Source organism: Zerene cesonia, chromosome 11, assembly GCF_012273895.1.
Source record: "Zerene cesonia ecotype Mississippi chromosome 11, Zerene_cesonia_1.1, whole genome shotgun sequence".
NCBI classification, from domain to species: domain Eukaryota; kingdom Metazoa; phylum Arthropoda; class Insecta; order Lepidoptera; family Pieridae; genus Zerene; species Zerene cesonia.
The window spans coordinates 852821-870637 of NC_052112.1; the positions used below are offsets into that span (position 1 = coordinate 852821).

The window sequence follows — 17817 nt, forward strand, 5'->3', positions numbered from 1 at the left end:
TCAGTTAAAATTGCAAGTGTGGAACTTATGGAAGTCTAGCTCACCCGACAGACCTTGTCCTGTCTTAGCGGTTTTATCAATCTAATGAAAACTAAACAGCCATTAGGTTTTGTTTTTAATGTATACCTATCTTTTACATTTTCTTCAAAACACGGAGGAATTATTTTTACGCCCTGATAGAAATTTATCTATAAAAAAACTCTCATGCAATATTATTATATTACCAAAGAAATAAAATGCAAATAAAACAAGATGAAAAATTCAAAGCACTTTCGCCTGGCATGTTTCTCATATAGTATGTCATATTACAACAATTTAACAGTGTACCATTTGCTAGGAAAATATTAACCGAGCGAGTTTTAATCTCACCAAGATTATGTGATAATGTGTTCGGATTAACACCGGCTACGTCAGTGTGACCCGATTTCTTCTGACTCAGCTCACGCTGTCCGAATTTTGCGTTCGCATCATTTTCATAAGATTCAGCACATCTTGTGACGTTCCTTCAAAATAGCCTAAAGCTCATGGTGAATGACTCAATATGTAATGTAAATTCTCTAACCACATTTTTTATTTTAAATTTTATGAACACTTTAAAAGCACCAGTGTTGCAAGATTGTATGGTCGGTGGTTATCACTAAACATCAGGGGGCCCAGCAAAGATTGCTTGCTCTGCTAAAAGAGTATGGTTTTGGGTAATTGATAACTCCGTGGGTTTTCAACCAATTGATGATTATTTTAGTTTTTTATTAAAAATTGTTGTAATATCCCCCTACCACTCTTAACGTCAATAAAAAGAATTTTAGAAATACAGACAACTATTTAACAGTAAAGATACACTAAAGAAAAGAAAAGAAAACATTTTGCACCACCAGAGATTCTTTGCCAATAACTCACTATCATTAAAATCGAGATATTCACATATTGTGCTATTGAAAAGAATTTAAAAACACATAACCAACCACAGAGTATCCAAACCATAACTTCTTACCCTTTTACGAACGTCCTTCAATGATAAAACTGTGACCTCACACTAACGTCACTTCCCAGCCCAGTGGATAAACACCGCAAAATAGTGCATTTAATACATTGTAAGACTAACTGAGAGTAAAGTGCGGCTCATTAGCGAATCGCAGCCGACATAACAACATCGCGCAAAGCTGTACTGGATCCCGAATGAAATGTGGCCGCAAATCTCAACGGGATGTTAATTTTTCCACACCATCTTAAGGTTCTGTTTCACTGGTACTTTAGATTCTCCTATATGTTTTCATGTACGTTTTAGTCAATATTACTGTCGCGTGGGATAGTAGATTTCGCTCCAGTGTACCTAACTCCAAGAATTGTGCGCTAAATTTACGTTAAATATATCTGTATGCCAACCCGAACTTGGGCAGCGTGGTGGATTATGGCCTGGACCCTCATAGGAGGCGCGTTTGCAATGGCAACATAATATTAAAACTGGTGACGATATTTATACTTATGTAAGATTAAAGGTATTTTTTTAATATCAGCCCTAAGTAGCCTACAATATGTAAAAAACAAAGTCCTTATATAGAAGAAGTTAGTTAGTTACTATAATATTATAAATGCGAAAGTTTGTAAAGATGTGTATGTGTTTGTTACTCTTTCACGCAAAAACTACAGAATCGATTGCAATGAAATTTGATACGTAGACAGCTCGACAACTGGAATAACATAAAGGCAACTTTTTATCCCGATATTCCTACGGGATACGGGTGTACTTACGCGGGTGAAAATAGCTAAAAAATTTTAATATGTTTCTTCGAAAATTACTATCACCTGTAAACTGCACCAACATAAGATCATAATGATTACAAGATTTCATGAAATTTGACGACCGCTACGAGTCACACGTCGTTGCATTACCACCAAGTCCATCCTTGTCTACCTTCCAATCCCCTGATCCCAACACGTCCCCATGTGCACACAGCCTAACCTCGCATTCATAAAGACCATAATCAAGAACAAACGAGGCAAGATCCCGAATCTTAATACCAGGTCGAGATCCGCCGTACGGACGCCAAACGCCATTACCCCACGACCTAATTTACACATTATTTACACCCATAACGGGAAGCTGGGCTTTATTTTTAACTGTACGTGATCTTTGTTCAAGCAGGCGTTTGTTTTACGTGTTGTTTGGGCGGAGGTGCCAGATGGGAGTACGCTAGTTCTTTGAACTTCTTGTATCCGATGCGATATCAGTTCTTATTGTTGTCAACTGACTGGAACGCAGTATATTGATTTTTATAAGGGTCATATGTTTTGTCTTTGAATATATTTATTGAAAATTACATTATTTTTTCGGATATGTAGGAAGATAGATTCCGAAATTCCAAGATTTCAAAATAATGGACACTGAATGATAAATATAAGGCTCTAGTTAAATTGCTACTAATATAATAAATGCGAAAGTTCTTTCGAAAAGTTGGTAATAAATGAGTTGATATTTTAGGTACAAAGTAATTCTTAAAAGAAAAGTGTTCTAATTTTAAAAATCATAATCAATCAATAGGCGATCAGCAGCTCCCACAAAATAAGAAGTAAATGCGTGGACAGCACTCAAAAAGGTCACACATGAGAGGCTCTCGAGCCTTTGGAAATGTCTGCCAAAGAAGGTCAAAACTAAATCGATCACTGTTTCTATTCATTGAGGGCTTTAACAACATTATTTTGTACATTCTGGTACATTAGCATGTGATTTTAAAGTCCAAGAGATTAAGAATATCTAACAATTAGGCAAGCCATACACGCTACGGTCTGCCGGAAAGGTCCACCTGAGCAAATATGCCTGCGCAGGTAGACCGGAATGTGTGTGGGAATAGACCTGTACAGTTTTTTGAGCCTGCGCAGGCGACCGGCGCAAGATCGAAAATCAATTCTTTCGAGTGACGCCGTACGGTGTACCTCATTATGCGTCATCGTCCTCATTCGATGCCATCGCAAAAAGAACTGAAGACCGCTCCGGTACACCGGAATGTCCCCATACACGCTACCAATGTTTGGTTAACCTGCACAGGCATAGCTGCACAGATGACCTCTACGGTAGACCGTAGCGTGTATGGCTTGCCTTAGTAAACTTTGTGCTGTCTCCGCGAACTGTCACACGCGTGAAGTGAAATAGTTTTCGCATTATTTTTTCAAGTTTTAGTATAAATGTATTCAGTTTTTCTTTATTAAGAACCTTCCCCCGACAATAGCAATTCGACGAAGAAAATTAGCGCAATGGAGATTGCTTGTTCCCTCCATGTCCTTTCCTAATAACAAATACACTTTGAATAATAATAACAATCATCCCCTATAACTAGATTGAGTGTGAAGTTGAAAAATAACTCTTTCTCTTAGATTCATAATACTTCATAGAAACTAAGCTCAATACTAACATACTTAATTCCATATCAATATAAATAATAATAATAATACAAATGATTTATTGCAACCCAACAACATACACAATAACAAAAACAATTACAGAAAAAAGACATTAAAAAAAAAGATTTATGTTATTTATATCTTTGTGAGTCTGTATTACCTGTATGCTGCAATTTGGAGAACATTAACTCATTAACTCTGATTATCTAGAATTCATTAGCTACTTTGTTAATTAACACGCTTTTATTAGCTTCACCTGTATGTTTGTATGTAACTGACTCCATTAGACCCCATTTAAACCAACTTTTAATATGTTCCATTATTTTTAAGTTTAATGTAATGATATAAAGGCCCATATCCTTTTCCTTACCCTTCCCAGTCCTTTCCTTTATTCCTATCGCCAATCCTTTCTTAATCCGTTCCCAAAAAGTCGGCAATCTATTTGTAAATGTTCATGGGCGGTGGTAGCGCTTACCATCAGGCGTTCCACGCTCCATTGCCAACTGTAACATAAAAACAAAAAAAAATTGGTTTAAAATGTATAAATTTCGCAGCTGTCTAACCAAACAGTTTAACTTTTAAAAAAAGTTATAATAAAATTAAATAAAAAACATAAAATAATGATAATAATAAAATTAAGTAGAACCCCCCTGTTCAATCCCAAGGGCGCAATTAATTGAGATATAAAGTATCCTATCACCCAACTTTATATCTAATGAATAGCTCATCTTTAGCTAGGACAAGAGTCTTACAATGAATCGGTCTTTGGAATGTCACTGGTTTACTTATTATCTATGAGAAGTAGAAACTACCCTCAATTTATTGTTATTTTAGTTTGTTTTCTTTTGTTAACCGTACTTACAACGCTAAGCGAGTAAAAATGATGTAAAAAATTGTATTTCTCTGTAAGTGATTTAATTGTAATCTTTAGAGAAATAAATATATTTAACCGTAACTTTTCACGGCCAGCTTTCCAAGATAACCGGTAAAAATGTTTAAAATATATTTTCTATATAGTCCATTCATTAAAATAATGATGGCCCTCCCTCTAATTAAAATGCCATCTCCGTTGTGGCCTTGGCAAACAGACCGTAGCCAGAAGCGCGATGATGCGATTACGTTTATATCAAAAAAATATTTTTTCGACCTTTCAAGACTGTCTCAGCATGCAACGAAGTTAATAAACTTTACTATAGGTATACGTTCTGGAAGCGGTTTGTAAAACTAACGATACAATATACGAACGGTAGTCAGCAACCTCAGTTTTTGTTAAGACAACTCAAACTTTATGACACTAGAGTCAGGTCAAGTTTAATGTTCGAAAGCTTGACAAATAATCTAAAAAAATTATATATTGGAGCTAGTAAAAAAGTCGTGTCCTTGCATTGGACTGTATTAAAAATTCAGTCATTAATAGTCAAGTCAAAATTTCACGATCGTTTCTAGAGAGCTATGAGACTGTGAAACTGTGATCAACTGAAAGAGGTTTATGTTTGTACACGCTGTTAAACAAAAATAATACATCCAATTTATTGTATGCAATAATATATGGCTATAATTTGTAGTAAAAATCTTTTTGATGATTTAAATATTAATAGCGTATTAATCCTTTTCTTCTTGGATAAATTCTAAGAAATCGACACACTCGTTTCATTGTTTGTAAACTAATTAAAATATAATGTCCGCTTTAAATGTACTGCGACCCAAATTTTAGGAGGTCAATCGACAACCAGTCATTTTAAAATCGAGCTTCTTCCTAACAAACCTTAACATTCGGGTCGGAATAAAGATCTTTTTAAGAAGAACGTCTTTTGAAATTTAAGATTCTACAAATTTAAAACGCAATTTATTCACAATATTTAATCAGTTTAAGGCTAATGAAGTCTGCCATCAGTTACTCGTACACTAAATAATATCCTGCTTTGTAATATGATAAATGCTAACTACTGAAAGATTTGAATGACATTTAGTACAGATATAGCATTATACCCTAGAAAGGATATAGGATATTTTTTATGCCGGAAATTTTAACGGAAACGGAAGCTGTGTGGGGAAAACCCGGAGACGGTATCTCTTTCACTCAACGGATGAAGAAGAGGCAAAACTAGTTATTCACAATTCATGTATTAATTTATAATAAAGAGTTTCGTTTTTAAATATAATATCAACAAATCAATTAACATTGATTGCTCCATTGCAGTGAGCTCACACAGTTTCATAAAAAGCGAAAAGCCTTGCAGCAACTATAATAGAAACCGAATTAGCCACATGCAGTTTAGTGTGTGAAATATTACGTACTAAGTCACTTGGGAATGTTAATGAAGACATAAATAATAGCGCACTTGGGCGTGGGAAAGTGTTCAAATTGTGCTAAATTATTTCTGAAAAGCCAATGCTGTGGTCACTTCAAGGTTGAGGTATGAGGGTTAGGCAATAAGTTTGTCTTTGGCCATTTTGCGCCTCGATGAAAAAGATGTACTTTTGTAATGTGTATCTGTTAGATATCAAAGGATGAACAGATTAGAGTGTGTTATCAATAAAAGATACCTCTTACGGCTTTACGTCTACGTAATCTTGAATTTTATTAAAAACTGAATAATCACTATTGCATCCAGCATTGGAAGAATTGAACAGCGAAAAGTATTTCAATTTGGGACAACTTTCGACGTGTCTTCATTTTATATGTCTTTCAGTTATTGAAAACTCAAAATTTCTCGTCCATTACAAACAGAACCTGGCAATATATCAAACGGAGACATATTTTTGAACCGTTTTAACCAATCCATAACGATTCACTGAGATTAGCTTACGTCCCTGAGGGCAGCATCCATACGTCAGATAGCCGAACGATATTCTGATAACAAATGGTTATGCTCCCATTATTTTTATCATAAATTACACTATTGTTCTTGAAAGGAATATGAGAATACTAGTTCTACGCTCACACCTTCGCCTGTGTATTGAAAGGAAAAAATAGACACTACCGAGGCTTACCTTATTTTTCGTTCTTTTGAAATAAAAACCTCCTTTCCTAATAAAAAACCAAATTAAATCATCTCTGTACCAATTATCATTCACATCGGTTTAGTGGTTTGGGCGTGAAGAAAGACAGATAGAGTTAAGTAGAGAGATAATATTAAGTAGGGAAAACACACGTATACTTCGTAATAACTATAAATACTGGAAATATGTAGGACTTTCATTTATAATATTAAGCAGGAAAAACACACATATGCTTCGTAATAACTCAGCAATAAATACTGGAAATAGGAAAAATGCATCATTTTGCATAAGTTAATACCCTAAGATTCTTTCTAGACCCCTTAGATCTGATCTTTCATTAAGCTTTTAAAAGGCCCGATCCTAGCACAATTTATACATAGAAAATCTCGAAGATAACTTTTTACCTCTAAAACATAAGCAAGATAAGTTCAAAGAAAATGGTCCTTCGAGGTCTTCTTGTGACGATAGCAAAATTCGGACATGACATATTTAAAAATTATTTCACGTAATAAATATCAAAATTCAGAACACGTTCTATTCCTAACGAGTATGGCTACGAATAGTACAATTAGTAATAAAATACACTCTGATGAACTAATTAAGAGGAGAAGCGATTAGTGTGTGGACACGTGCGCCATCTTGAATTCGCGCTGAAATTAGGAACAGGGAAAATTTTAAAAGTTCCTTAGTTAAATCGGTCAAGTGCGAGCTGTATGTTTACGATGTTAGCTGGTGTTAAAGTGTCTTAAACGTTTGGAAATAGATTTAGATGTCTATAAACAATGATTTATTTAATATTACAGAACTATTTCAAAACTATATTCCATTGGACAGATGCAAAACTTACCAGTCACTAGTAAACGAGTCAAGGAATCCATTTTCATCCGCGTAGCACTGGTGTAAAAGTTAACAGTATCATATAAAATATGAGAGACTCCTTTTTGAAGTTGGTAGAAGCGGGTTTTAAATCTAATTTAAAGACACTGGTCTTCAAACGTCAACAGTTCTAACAAACCACAGAGGTGTTAATTACATGCCATTAAAACTATTTATATAACAAACAAAAATTGGCGCAATTTTTGTACGAGTCTAATGACTGCGCGATACGAAATTCCGTAATGATATATCGACATTTTTTTAGTTTATTTAATTGGTTATCTATTATATAAGCTATATTAGAAAAGATTTGAGTTATTATTAGCGTAGACTGTAGTGCGATTGAATTAACAATGACTAGCTGTTACCACCAGGTTCGTCCGCGAGGGAAAAAAAATTCACTCCCTATTTTCAGTTTCTGGGGGGTAGAATTTATCAAAATTCGCGAATGTCTACATTATTGAGACTGTCTGTATGCAATATTTCAATCGGATCACTGCAACATTACGAACTGTGCGTTGATAGACCAGTGAATCAGTCGCCTCGCGATTTGTTTATTAAGATTTGACTTATATTAATTAAACCAGACCACTGGTACAGCCCCTTTTTTCTACTGCTTTTTTGTCAAGCTGTTACATAAGCCATAACGTTTGAGAAGAGTGATTTTTTTTTTTTTTATGTCATAGCGGGCAGCTGAGCTGGTGGTTCGCCAGATGTAAAGCGATCACCACCGCCCATAAACATTCGCAAAGGTGTAAGTCCCTCTGTGAATGCGCTGCCTGCTTTTATGGGGTAAGGGAAAAGGAAAGGATTAACGACTGGAAAGAAGGAATGGACTAGGACGGGTGAGGAAAAGGAAATGGGCCTCCGGCTCCCCCACTCACCGTACGAAACACAGTGGCATGCCACTATTTCACGCCGGTTTTCTGTGGGGGTGTGGTACTTCCCCGGTGCGAGCTGGCCCAATTCGTGCCGAAGCGTGCTCGACTCCCACAATAACTTTTTGTAAGACATACTTTTCGTATAAATTTACTAGCGGTCCGCCCCGGCACCACCCGTAGTACAAAAATAGTCTATAACAGACACACACACTAAAGCTCACAACTACTCACACACGTCTTTCCTGGGACACCTGTATAGCCTACAGCGTGTAGAGATCACGTACCTTAGAAAAGAATATTCAACGATCAAACAAACAAACAAGCTCACTACAGTTCTTTATTATTAGTATAGATTTGTTAACACGACATTTACCCAAAATAGCTTTACGTATTTCGTCATACTCCTGTTAAACTATTTGAACCAATTTATAGGAAACTTCACACCGCCAAAACCCAACTTGTGAATTGTCACACCCTTGAAGATCATTAGATACTTTTTGTTGGAACATTATTTTTAATATAATGGGAACTAACAGCCACAGAGAGGCCTATGTGTTACAGTGGAATTTACAATAAACACGTAATATAATACAACATTCATATATGCTATGTAATATGGTATTAGAAATCGTGATGTGAATAGCGAATTAAAAATTAAACAAAGAGTTTTTCAAATATTTTACAGTCTGCGGATAGACACAAAAGTCCATATTAATATAAAATCGTTTATTTAGCAAAAAATACATAGGATTCAAAATAATCAGACACGACGATCGTCTCAACTAGGAATAGACCTGTGCTAGAGACGACCGACGCCTTCCACTCTAGACCTTGCCATTAATGCTAAATTTAGACATAAACAATTGTATTATAATATGAAATGGCAATATACAATATAAAATGGCAATATCATTTCGCTATTATCAACCTATAAGTAGAAATGATAAGAAAAACTGACAGGTCATTTGTTTCCTACACTCGACTAAAATTGATTGTGGATTTCTGTGGCCCTCCTGTCTAGTGTTGTACGATTCAGTACGAAAAAGCCGGTAAAAAACAATATTAATTAGTGTTCCAAATTAGAAACAGTTCATTGGTGACTCTCTCTCAACCGTAAGGGCCTCCGAGAGGGCCCTACACTTTTCCAACACATGCAACTTTTATAATTAATTGCTCGATCAAATCGAATTTTAATTGGCTTTCGAGCTAGGACTTTGGACTAGACTTCCGCATTAATGGGACGTCCTATGTGATGGTTTGGGTGTGTTAAAGTGATTTTGATTGATGAATTTATATAACGGAGAATAAGTATTTTTACAAATAGATTATTTTCAAGGAAAAGTAAATAATCTATTTACTTTTTGATTATTTACTATTTGATTATTTACTTTTCAAGGAAAAGTAAATAAATTTTTACACGTACAGTATTGAAGTCAATTAAATTTTACTAAAAACGTATATGTGTATGGAAGTCAATGCAAAAATTTGCTAAAATAAAAGCCTCGTCTCTTATTAATTAGTGTACTATTTTTTTTTTTGATGATTCCATTAGGTCAACTAAACGTATTCCGTAATAATTAATAACATTCCCAGAGACAATTAACGTCTACACGTGCATATTATGCAAAATCGTTGAGTCAAAAATCAAATAACACTATATAATATTATAAATGCGAAAGTTTTTTTGTTTGTTCGTCAATCACGCTGAAACTACTGTACGGATTAAGTTGAAATTTGGTAAGTAGACAGGGTTTGAGCTGACTTGGGTGATAGGATACTTTTTATCCCGATTAAATGATCCCTTGGGATAAAGGAAGAATCTTGGTATCTATTGATACTACAAATAAATCATTTCACTCATAGCAAAAGCCTAGTTTCTATTAATCCTTATAATTATCAAATTTGTCATACTTCCAGTACCAATTGAAATTGTGTAATATCAGTGAATAATTTATAATTATTGCCACATTATTAAGATTTTGAACTGTAAAACATATATTTGGGAATTCCGTTTTATCACACGATATAACATGTATAACACCAAGCCATAAGTTCAGCAACTTAACTGAATAGAAATATAAAACCGATATATATAAAAATAAATTGATTCCACTAGTCACCTACACCTATTAACATCTTGACCTAGTCGGCTGGCCTGATGGCAAGTCAAGGGGCGGAGTTGCTGACAGCAGGTCTTTAAGATTCAGGCCTAATGAAGCACTGTCTTATATGAAATTGGGTGAAAATTTATCGGCAAATGTGCTGATAAAGGATTAAATATCAGCACTTTCGCTTTTATGTAAAACATTTAGCAATCACGTTGTATTGTTTCTTATTCACGTTATTGTTAGGTTCACCTGTTTGTTGTGTATAAGCGCCCTTTAGACTCAATTTTGACTCACTCACATTAAGTGAGTCAAAATTGAGTCTATACTACTCACAGTACTCACAGATTTAATTCAAATTTTGTACGTTTAATTTTTAGTTTTATAACATTGAAATGCTTTATAAATGAGAAATTTCGAAAGAAATAGAAAAAATTTAGAAATTAAAAACATTTTAACGGATTTTAAACGCTTTATTCATTATATTGTTAACCCGACGTTTCGAACAGTTTACAGCGAGCGTGGTCACGGGGAGACTCCGTTAAAAAGTTTTTAATTTCTTAATGTATAATACTCGCGTGAAATCAAACACAAGGAAATACTGGAAAAAATTTGTTCGAATCCCGCCTCGTGATCAAAATTTTCTCAATTTCTTTCGGAATTTCTCATGTTGTTCATTTATTAATGATCGGTGACAACACAATAATTTCATGAGTTTTTTTTTATATCCTTCGTAGGATCGTCAGAATCAAATAATTACCTTACGTATTCTAGAAGCAAGAGAGACAATTTAGTTGATTCTATCATTAACAGGTATTATATCTGTATTTTTAATTATTAACTACGCAAAATAAGTGCATTGATTGTACTACTCAAATTAATCGTAACTATATGCAACACCTCGTCCTCTCTATCAGGCAATTTAACATTGAAATCGTTAATTTCAATGTTACACCCATGAAATTGATTTTAAACTGTGCAGTGTGTCAATAACGCTATAATATACAGCATTATTCTCAATGTTACCAGGCGAATAAATCTCACGTTAACTAATAAAGTGTCAAAATAACTCATTCACATTTCCCGCCAATGCGTGCCAGGAACGCGCCGAAAAATCGATTATTTAAGTGTTGCAATTTCACACACATTTGAGGCACTAATTATTTCGTGACGTTATTGATACAATCCTACTAATATTATAAATGCAAAAGTGTGTAAGGATGTGTGTGTGTTTGCTCTTTTACGCAAAAACTACTGAAACGATTGCAATGAAATTTGGTACGTAGACATCCGGACAACTGGAGTTTTTATCTACTGGAACTTTTTATCCCGATATTCCTACGGGATTCGGACTTACGCGGGTGAAACCGCGGGGCGCAGCTAAAATAAAATATAATCCGAATTGCAATTGTAATTACCATTATTTAGCCTTTTATTTTGGCAACACGTAAATCTGTAAAGTTAATTTATTTACTTTGTTTGTGTGTATAATAATGTAATTAAACATTTAAATAGTTTATTTGCATTTGAAACTATAACGGCTAATAAACGACTTTCTGCTTTGTTGGATTTGTGCCCCGAACGGGAGAGCAACTATTAAAATATCAGAAAAATGCAGTAAAATTTTAATGAAAATTTATGTGGCGGTGCGCTGGGTCAGCTAATGTTACAATTATCTCAAATTTTGTAACGTTCGTAGTCATTCATCTTTTCATACATGTATACACGAATACTTTAAAAAATCCAAACTTTCTGATACGCATAGTTTCGATAGAAGTTAAAAAAGGTTCCGTACCCAAAGGGTAACACCAGACTTGCTGTCCGTGTGTCTGTCCACCAATCACGATACATGCATTGATGAGAATCATTAGAGTGAAAAGGTGGAACAAATGTTTTTTTTTATCTAAAAGGACAACTGTATTAGTGGTTTGCCTGATCGTAAGCGATCACCACCCATCAACATTTGCCAAATAGGACCGCTGCAAATGCGTTGTTCACATTCAACGGAGAAGGGATACATAAAAGCTCTCTTCACAAGAGGTTAGCCTACCACCAGATAGGTTGTACGCTACAACATAAATACTACTTCAAAATCATAAATTTTGAGAGCGTTATTTAAAGTGTATGAATCTAAGAATCGTTTAACATTACTCAACGGGTGGCAGCCCTACACGCCCGGATGCCTGCCAACTTGCTCTTGGCCCTAGCCTTTAAGAACTAATGCTGCATGCCTTCCGGTGCTTTGTTTAGCCTTTTGTAGGCATCCTAACTTGTAGCAAATTCGCGAATGCTCTTAAAGTTTGCAACTTTAGATTGCCTTTTTACAATCGTTTAGCTGTTCTTATAAGTGTTATATACTTTTTTTACTGATTATAATAAAATTTAGGTTAGTTACACTAACTGCACAAGAATGGCTGAACAAATTTAAATGATTTTCGGTCGGTTTAAACCTTTCTCGGGCGGAGCCCGGGCGGGCAGTGTTTAAAGATATACAATCCTACAATATATATTAAACTGAATATCTAAAAGACAGAAGAATAATGATATGAACCGCAAGGAAAAACCGCTATCAAACTTCTCCATTCCTTCACTAGCTACAACGCCATACAGCCAACTCATGTGCATGTAATGATACAAACTACAGAGCTTCTTGCCGGCTCCTACCTGTAGACTGCTTCCAGAACCGGTGGTAAATGTTAAAACTATGTCATGACGATTCAAAGTGCTTCTATTTGTCTAATTGAATAAATAAACGCTTGAGTTTGTTTGAGTTGGAAGGCAACAAATATTTAAAACATTCCAAAAGATACGCTTATAAAAACAATCATCAAATCACGTCACTCATCCGCTGCGGATAAAACAAACCAACCGAACATTGAGGGATTTATTTTCCACGTCTTATCTTTCCAAGCGAATAAGTGACGCATCGGAGCTTGAACCGATCACTTGTTGCATAGTGTTCACTAGTTTCCTTATTCCCTATGCCTTATATGCTATGTGCTTTTCTTTGGGCGGCACGATCGGGTAAGTCTATATAAAAATATTATTCTTCGACGTGTCTGAATTGAAAACTGTGCAATTGAAAACTTTAATGTGATAATTACTTGGTCCAACGGTTTCAATTTTATTTTTTAAAAACTTTCTCTTATTATATATTTATATTTATGTACCTTTATTATTAATGATATAGCTATGACGTTACTATGTGACGATATTGGAACGATAATGTAGGTATAATATATAAAAAGTTTCATCAGAATCGGGTCAGTTATTTAAATGATGATAAGAAAATGTACGTGTGAACAAAAAATTTACTAACCAACTCTAAACAATAACATCTCGAAAGTTTAACATCCAATCACAATACCATAAATACGTAAAGCTTAAACATTACAAAACAAACTTTACATATTGTTCATTGAGTTAAAGTTCGAATTAACTTGGCAGGGGGATATAGAAGAAAAATACGTGTATGCACTTCCACTGTTTATTTCATACTGGATTATAGAAAATATATATAATGTTAATTAATTCCGAACACATTAATCTGTCTAGATATTCTTAACTCGGCAAAGTATTATTATTTATTGATGTAATAGCTCAAAAAAGTATTGTGAAATAGCTCAGTCTATGGAGTTACCATCATCATGCTTTGTTCTCACATCAGAACATATGGCTCCTATGAACCAAGGCCATTGCACTAAAATTTAAAAAAATATGAATATAAAAGACAAAATAATTTTAAATCGATCCAGTATTTCCTGAGATTAGAGCGTCCAAACCAACAATCTCTTCAACTCTATATTATTACGTATAGTTAATAAATTGATAACTAGAATACACAATAATATTTAAAACTATAGATTCTTAACTAAATAAACACAAATTCCGAAGGTTTTAAAAATTTTAAACTTGTACTTAACGCTTCTAAATACGAAAGATATAAGTCTAGTTCGTTAAAAAAATAATAAACTTATAATACTGCGACAGGTCGTTGAACATGCAAAAATATACAAGCACATAATGGCGCTACGAGATGCCTTATTAATTTTCCATAAACTCGATTCATAAGCACTCAATAGTGCACAAACCCAACTGTAAATCTCTTACAGGACAAGCTTAAAAGCCCTTGACATGCGCTGCTCCTTCCCAGCTCTAAGCCAGCAAATTTCTAGTTTTATTTCCGCCTGATATATGACTACGTGACCAAGGACCCTACACACAGGTATCGGAGGCTGCAGCAAGCACTAGAAAGCTGTGGAAAGCTGTCACACTACAGTCTACGAGGTCCTTAATGTCGGCGAGCGCATTTATAGTGCATTGTTGGGACAAATGAATGGTGCATGTCTGTCTAATGAAATGGGGATGTGGTTTAGTGTGATACAGCAGATATTTGAGAAAATAGAACATGGAGTATTTAGGAGTGTTGAACTTACAAGAATATAGGATAAGGATGGGAGGAGAAGGAAATATAGGATAATAGAATAAGGAGTATTTGTGTTTATCTTTCAATAATCAGGAATGCGGAATTCTCGGTATTTGTGAGGTTTTAAAGCGTTGATATGGTTTGCGATATCATAGTTTCTAGGTGGCTTCGTCTCTTGGATGATGTTTAGCGACTATATAAGCATAATAATAATAATATCCATATGCATCCTCTTCGTAGCATAATCACTTTAGTGTGTTTATTTAATGTAATATTTTTTTATGTCAAAGCGGGCAACTGAGCTGGCCTGGCTTCGCCTGATGGTAAGCGAACACCACCGCCCATGAACATTCACGGAGGAACCTAGACTGTTAAGAAGGAATTGACTGGGAAGGGTGAAGAAGGGGGCACGGGCCTCCGGCTCCCCCACTCGCCGTACGGAACACAATAGCATGCTACTACTTCACGCCGGTCTTCTGTGGGGGGTGATACTTCCCCGGTGCGAGCTGGCCCAATTACCGAAGCGTGCTCGACTGCCCAATTCCCACGTACTCGATCCGCTCTGTAACATAAGAAAGATTTTGTAGATCTATAGTATTTATATAGAAATAATAAATATCTGTTTTTACTATAACCCTGCCTTGGACTTGACGCTAGTCACCTAAAAACAAAGACTTTAACAAAATTAAAGATATATGTAACAAATTAATATTACGGAGTCTACAAATAACCTCTAAATAGTTAAAACCTTCATACGCGTATTAAGCATAAGCATAAGTTTCATCATCATCATCAGCCCTTATATGTTCCCACTGCTGGGACACAGGCCTCCTATGAGGGTTCAGGCCATAATCCACCACGCTGGCCAAGTGCGGGTTGGCAGATGTCACATGTCGTCGAACTTTCGATTCTCGGACATGCCGGTTTCCTCACGATGTTTTCCTTCACCGTTTTAAGCAGTGGTAATGTTATCTACATGTGCAGATAAATTGAAAAATCAATTTATTTCCTGCACGCTCGCCCGGTCTCGAACCCCGACTTATCAATTTTGAAGTCCGAGGTTCTCACCACTGAGCCACCACAAGCAAAAGTTTATTTTACACGAAATGTATGTTACTATGTCTGTCACCTGCAAACACGGTAACACGGAAAGAAATTCTCGAAAATACTCACAAGTCCATTATATAAACAGATTGTTATATACTTAAGAGAAAAAGGCATTTTTATGCGTAGCATAGCAATATATAATTATTTTAACACAACATTGTTTAAATAAATTGTATAATCCAACATAAATGGGACCACATAATTGGCACCTTTCAAAAAAAAAAACATTATAAAAATTGGTTCATCGAGTAGAAAGTTTAGAGGTTTAAACACAAAAAAGCAACATTCCTGCTTTTTCTAAAGTCGGTTGAAATATATCACTTAATTCAACCATCTTGTTTCAGGCAATGTTATTCTACGCTCCGAGGTGGTTATGGAAGTCCTGGGAGGGGGGCAAGATCCGCGCCCTGATGATGGATCTGGACGTGGGGGTGTGCACCGAAATAGAGAAGAAGACGAAGAAGAAACTGATCCTGGACTACCTGTGGGAGAACCTTCGGTATCACAATTGGTGGGCCTACCGCTACTACTTGTGTGAGGGGCTGGCTCTTGTCAATGTTATTGGTGAGGTTTTTCATGTGTTTTAAACTAGTGGTCCGTCCTGGCTTCGCCCGTGGTACATATATTACATATTAGGGATGATATACAAATCCAACGATGGAAGAATTTTGCGAATCGATCCAGCAGATCCTGAGATTTGCGCATTCGGACAAACAAAAAAAATTTTTAGCTTTATTCGTGTCGAGCATAGATAAGAATGTGGCGTTGATGAATAAAACGGCTAAATCGATTTTCATGATAATATATCAAACATGTGTAGATACTACACAATATTTAATAAGTACGCACTTTTACATAGAGATATGTAATATAAAAAACTACGCTTATAGTAAAGTTACGAGTAACCTAGTGTGCATAACAGTTATACCTTTTTTTTACAGTTTTAGCCTCTGTTTCACCAATTCAATTAACAGGGAAGAAGGCGTTCCTTGACCTGAAAACTTTTTATAACTTTTTCAAAACTTTTTTTTATAAATTTTTCCTTTCGACCAGTCCTTGACACACACACATCGAATAAAGAGTTATGTATATTTTGAATTTAAAGACTCTGTGCACAAATGCTTCTATAAGAATAAATAGATATCCTACGTATAATCCTGCTAATATTATAAATGCGAAAGTTTATAGGGATGTGTGTGTGTGTTTGTTGCTCTTTCACGCAAAAACTACTGAACCGATTGCAATGAAATTTCGTACGTTATCTACGTACGAAATTCTGGACATCTGGAATAACACATGGGCAACTTTTTATCCCGATATTCCTACGGGATAGGGACTTACGCGGGTGAAACCGCGCGGCGCAGCTAGTGATACTTATAAAAAACATCAACGTAACTAAAACAAAACCAACCATATAATAAGAATCTCAGCAAAGTATAGTTCTGAATGTGGGAGTGGAGCATGCCACTGTGTTTCGTACGGTGGGTGGTGGAGCTGGAGGCCCGTCTCCTTCTCCTCATCCATCCCAGTCGATTCCTTTATTCTCCTCTTAATAACTTTCTAATCCTTCATCCCTTAAAAGTGGGCATCACATTTGCAGCGGCAACCATCCGACATCTGATCTGGATCACCCATTATATAAATAAACATAGCATAATTACACTAGAATAACGAAAAATAAACCAATAAAAGTCGATACAAAGTTCACTACATTCGTGTTTATAGAAAGATCCTTACACTAAGCGAGTGAGTGACCCAAATATCTTATTCAGGAAAGATGCATTACTAATCAAATATCACATCCCACAGAGATCGTGAAAACCGAAACAAATACCTACAAATTTTAGAATACTTTTGTATCATTCAATTTCTTTTAAAACACTGAAAATAAAAGCTGGCAAACGCGCAATGCACATTTTTATTCTTTTTTTCTGTGACGCTACAAGCATTTTCGTTTAAATGGATTTTATAAAATACATTCCATTTATAGAGTGCTAAGTTGCCTGGTTAGTATTGATCGGCG

At 35.4% G+C, this 17817-nt stretch overlaps 1 protein-coding gene across 7 annotated transcripts in view; it reads left to right on the plus strand.

Moving 5' to 3' along the window:
- Positions 1-17817, plus strand: part of LOC119830403 (innexin shaking-B) — a 125412-nt gene that overhangs the window by 104150 nt on the left and 3445 nt on the right. For all 7 annotated transcript variants that reach the window (XM_038353409.1, XM_038353413.1, XM_038353410.1 and 4 more), the window contains one exon: positions 16139-16358. In XM_038353409.1, the coding sequence (XP_038209337.1) occupies positions 16139-16358 (220 nt within the window). The remainder of the gene's footprint in view (positions 1-16138; positions 16359-17817) is intronic.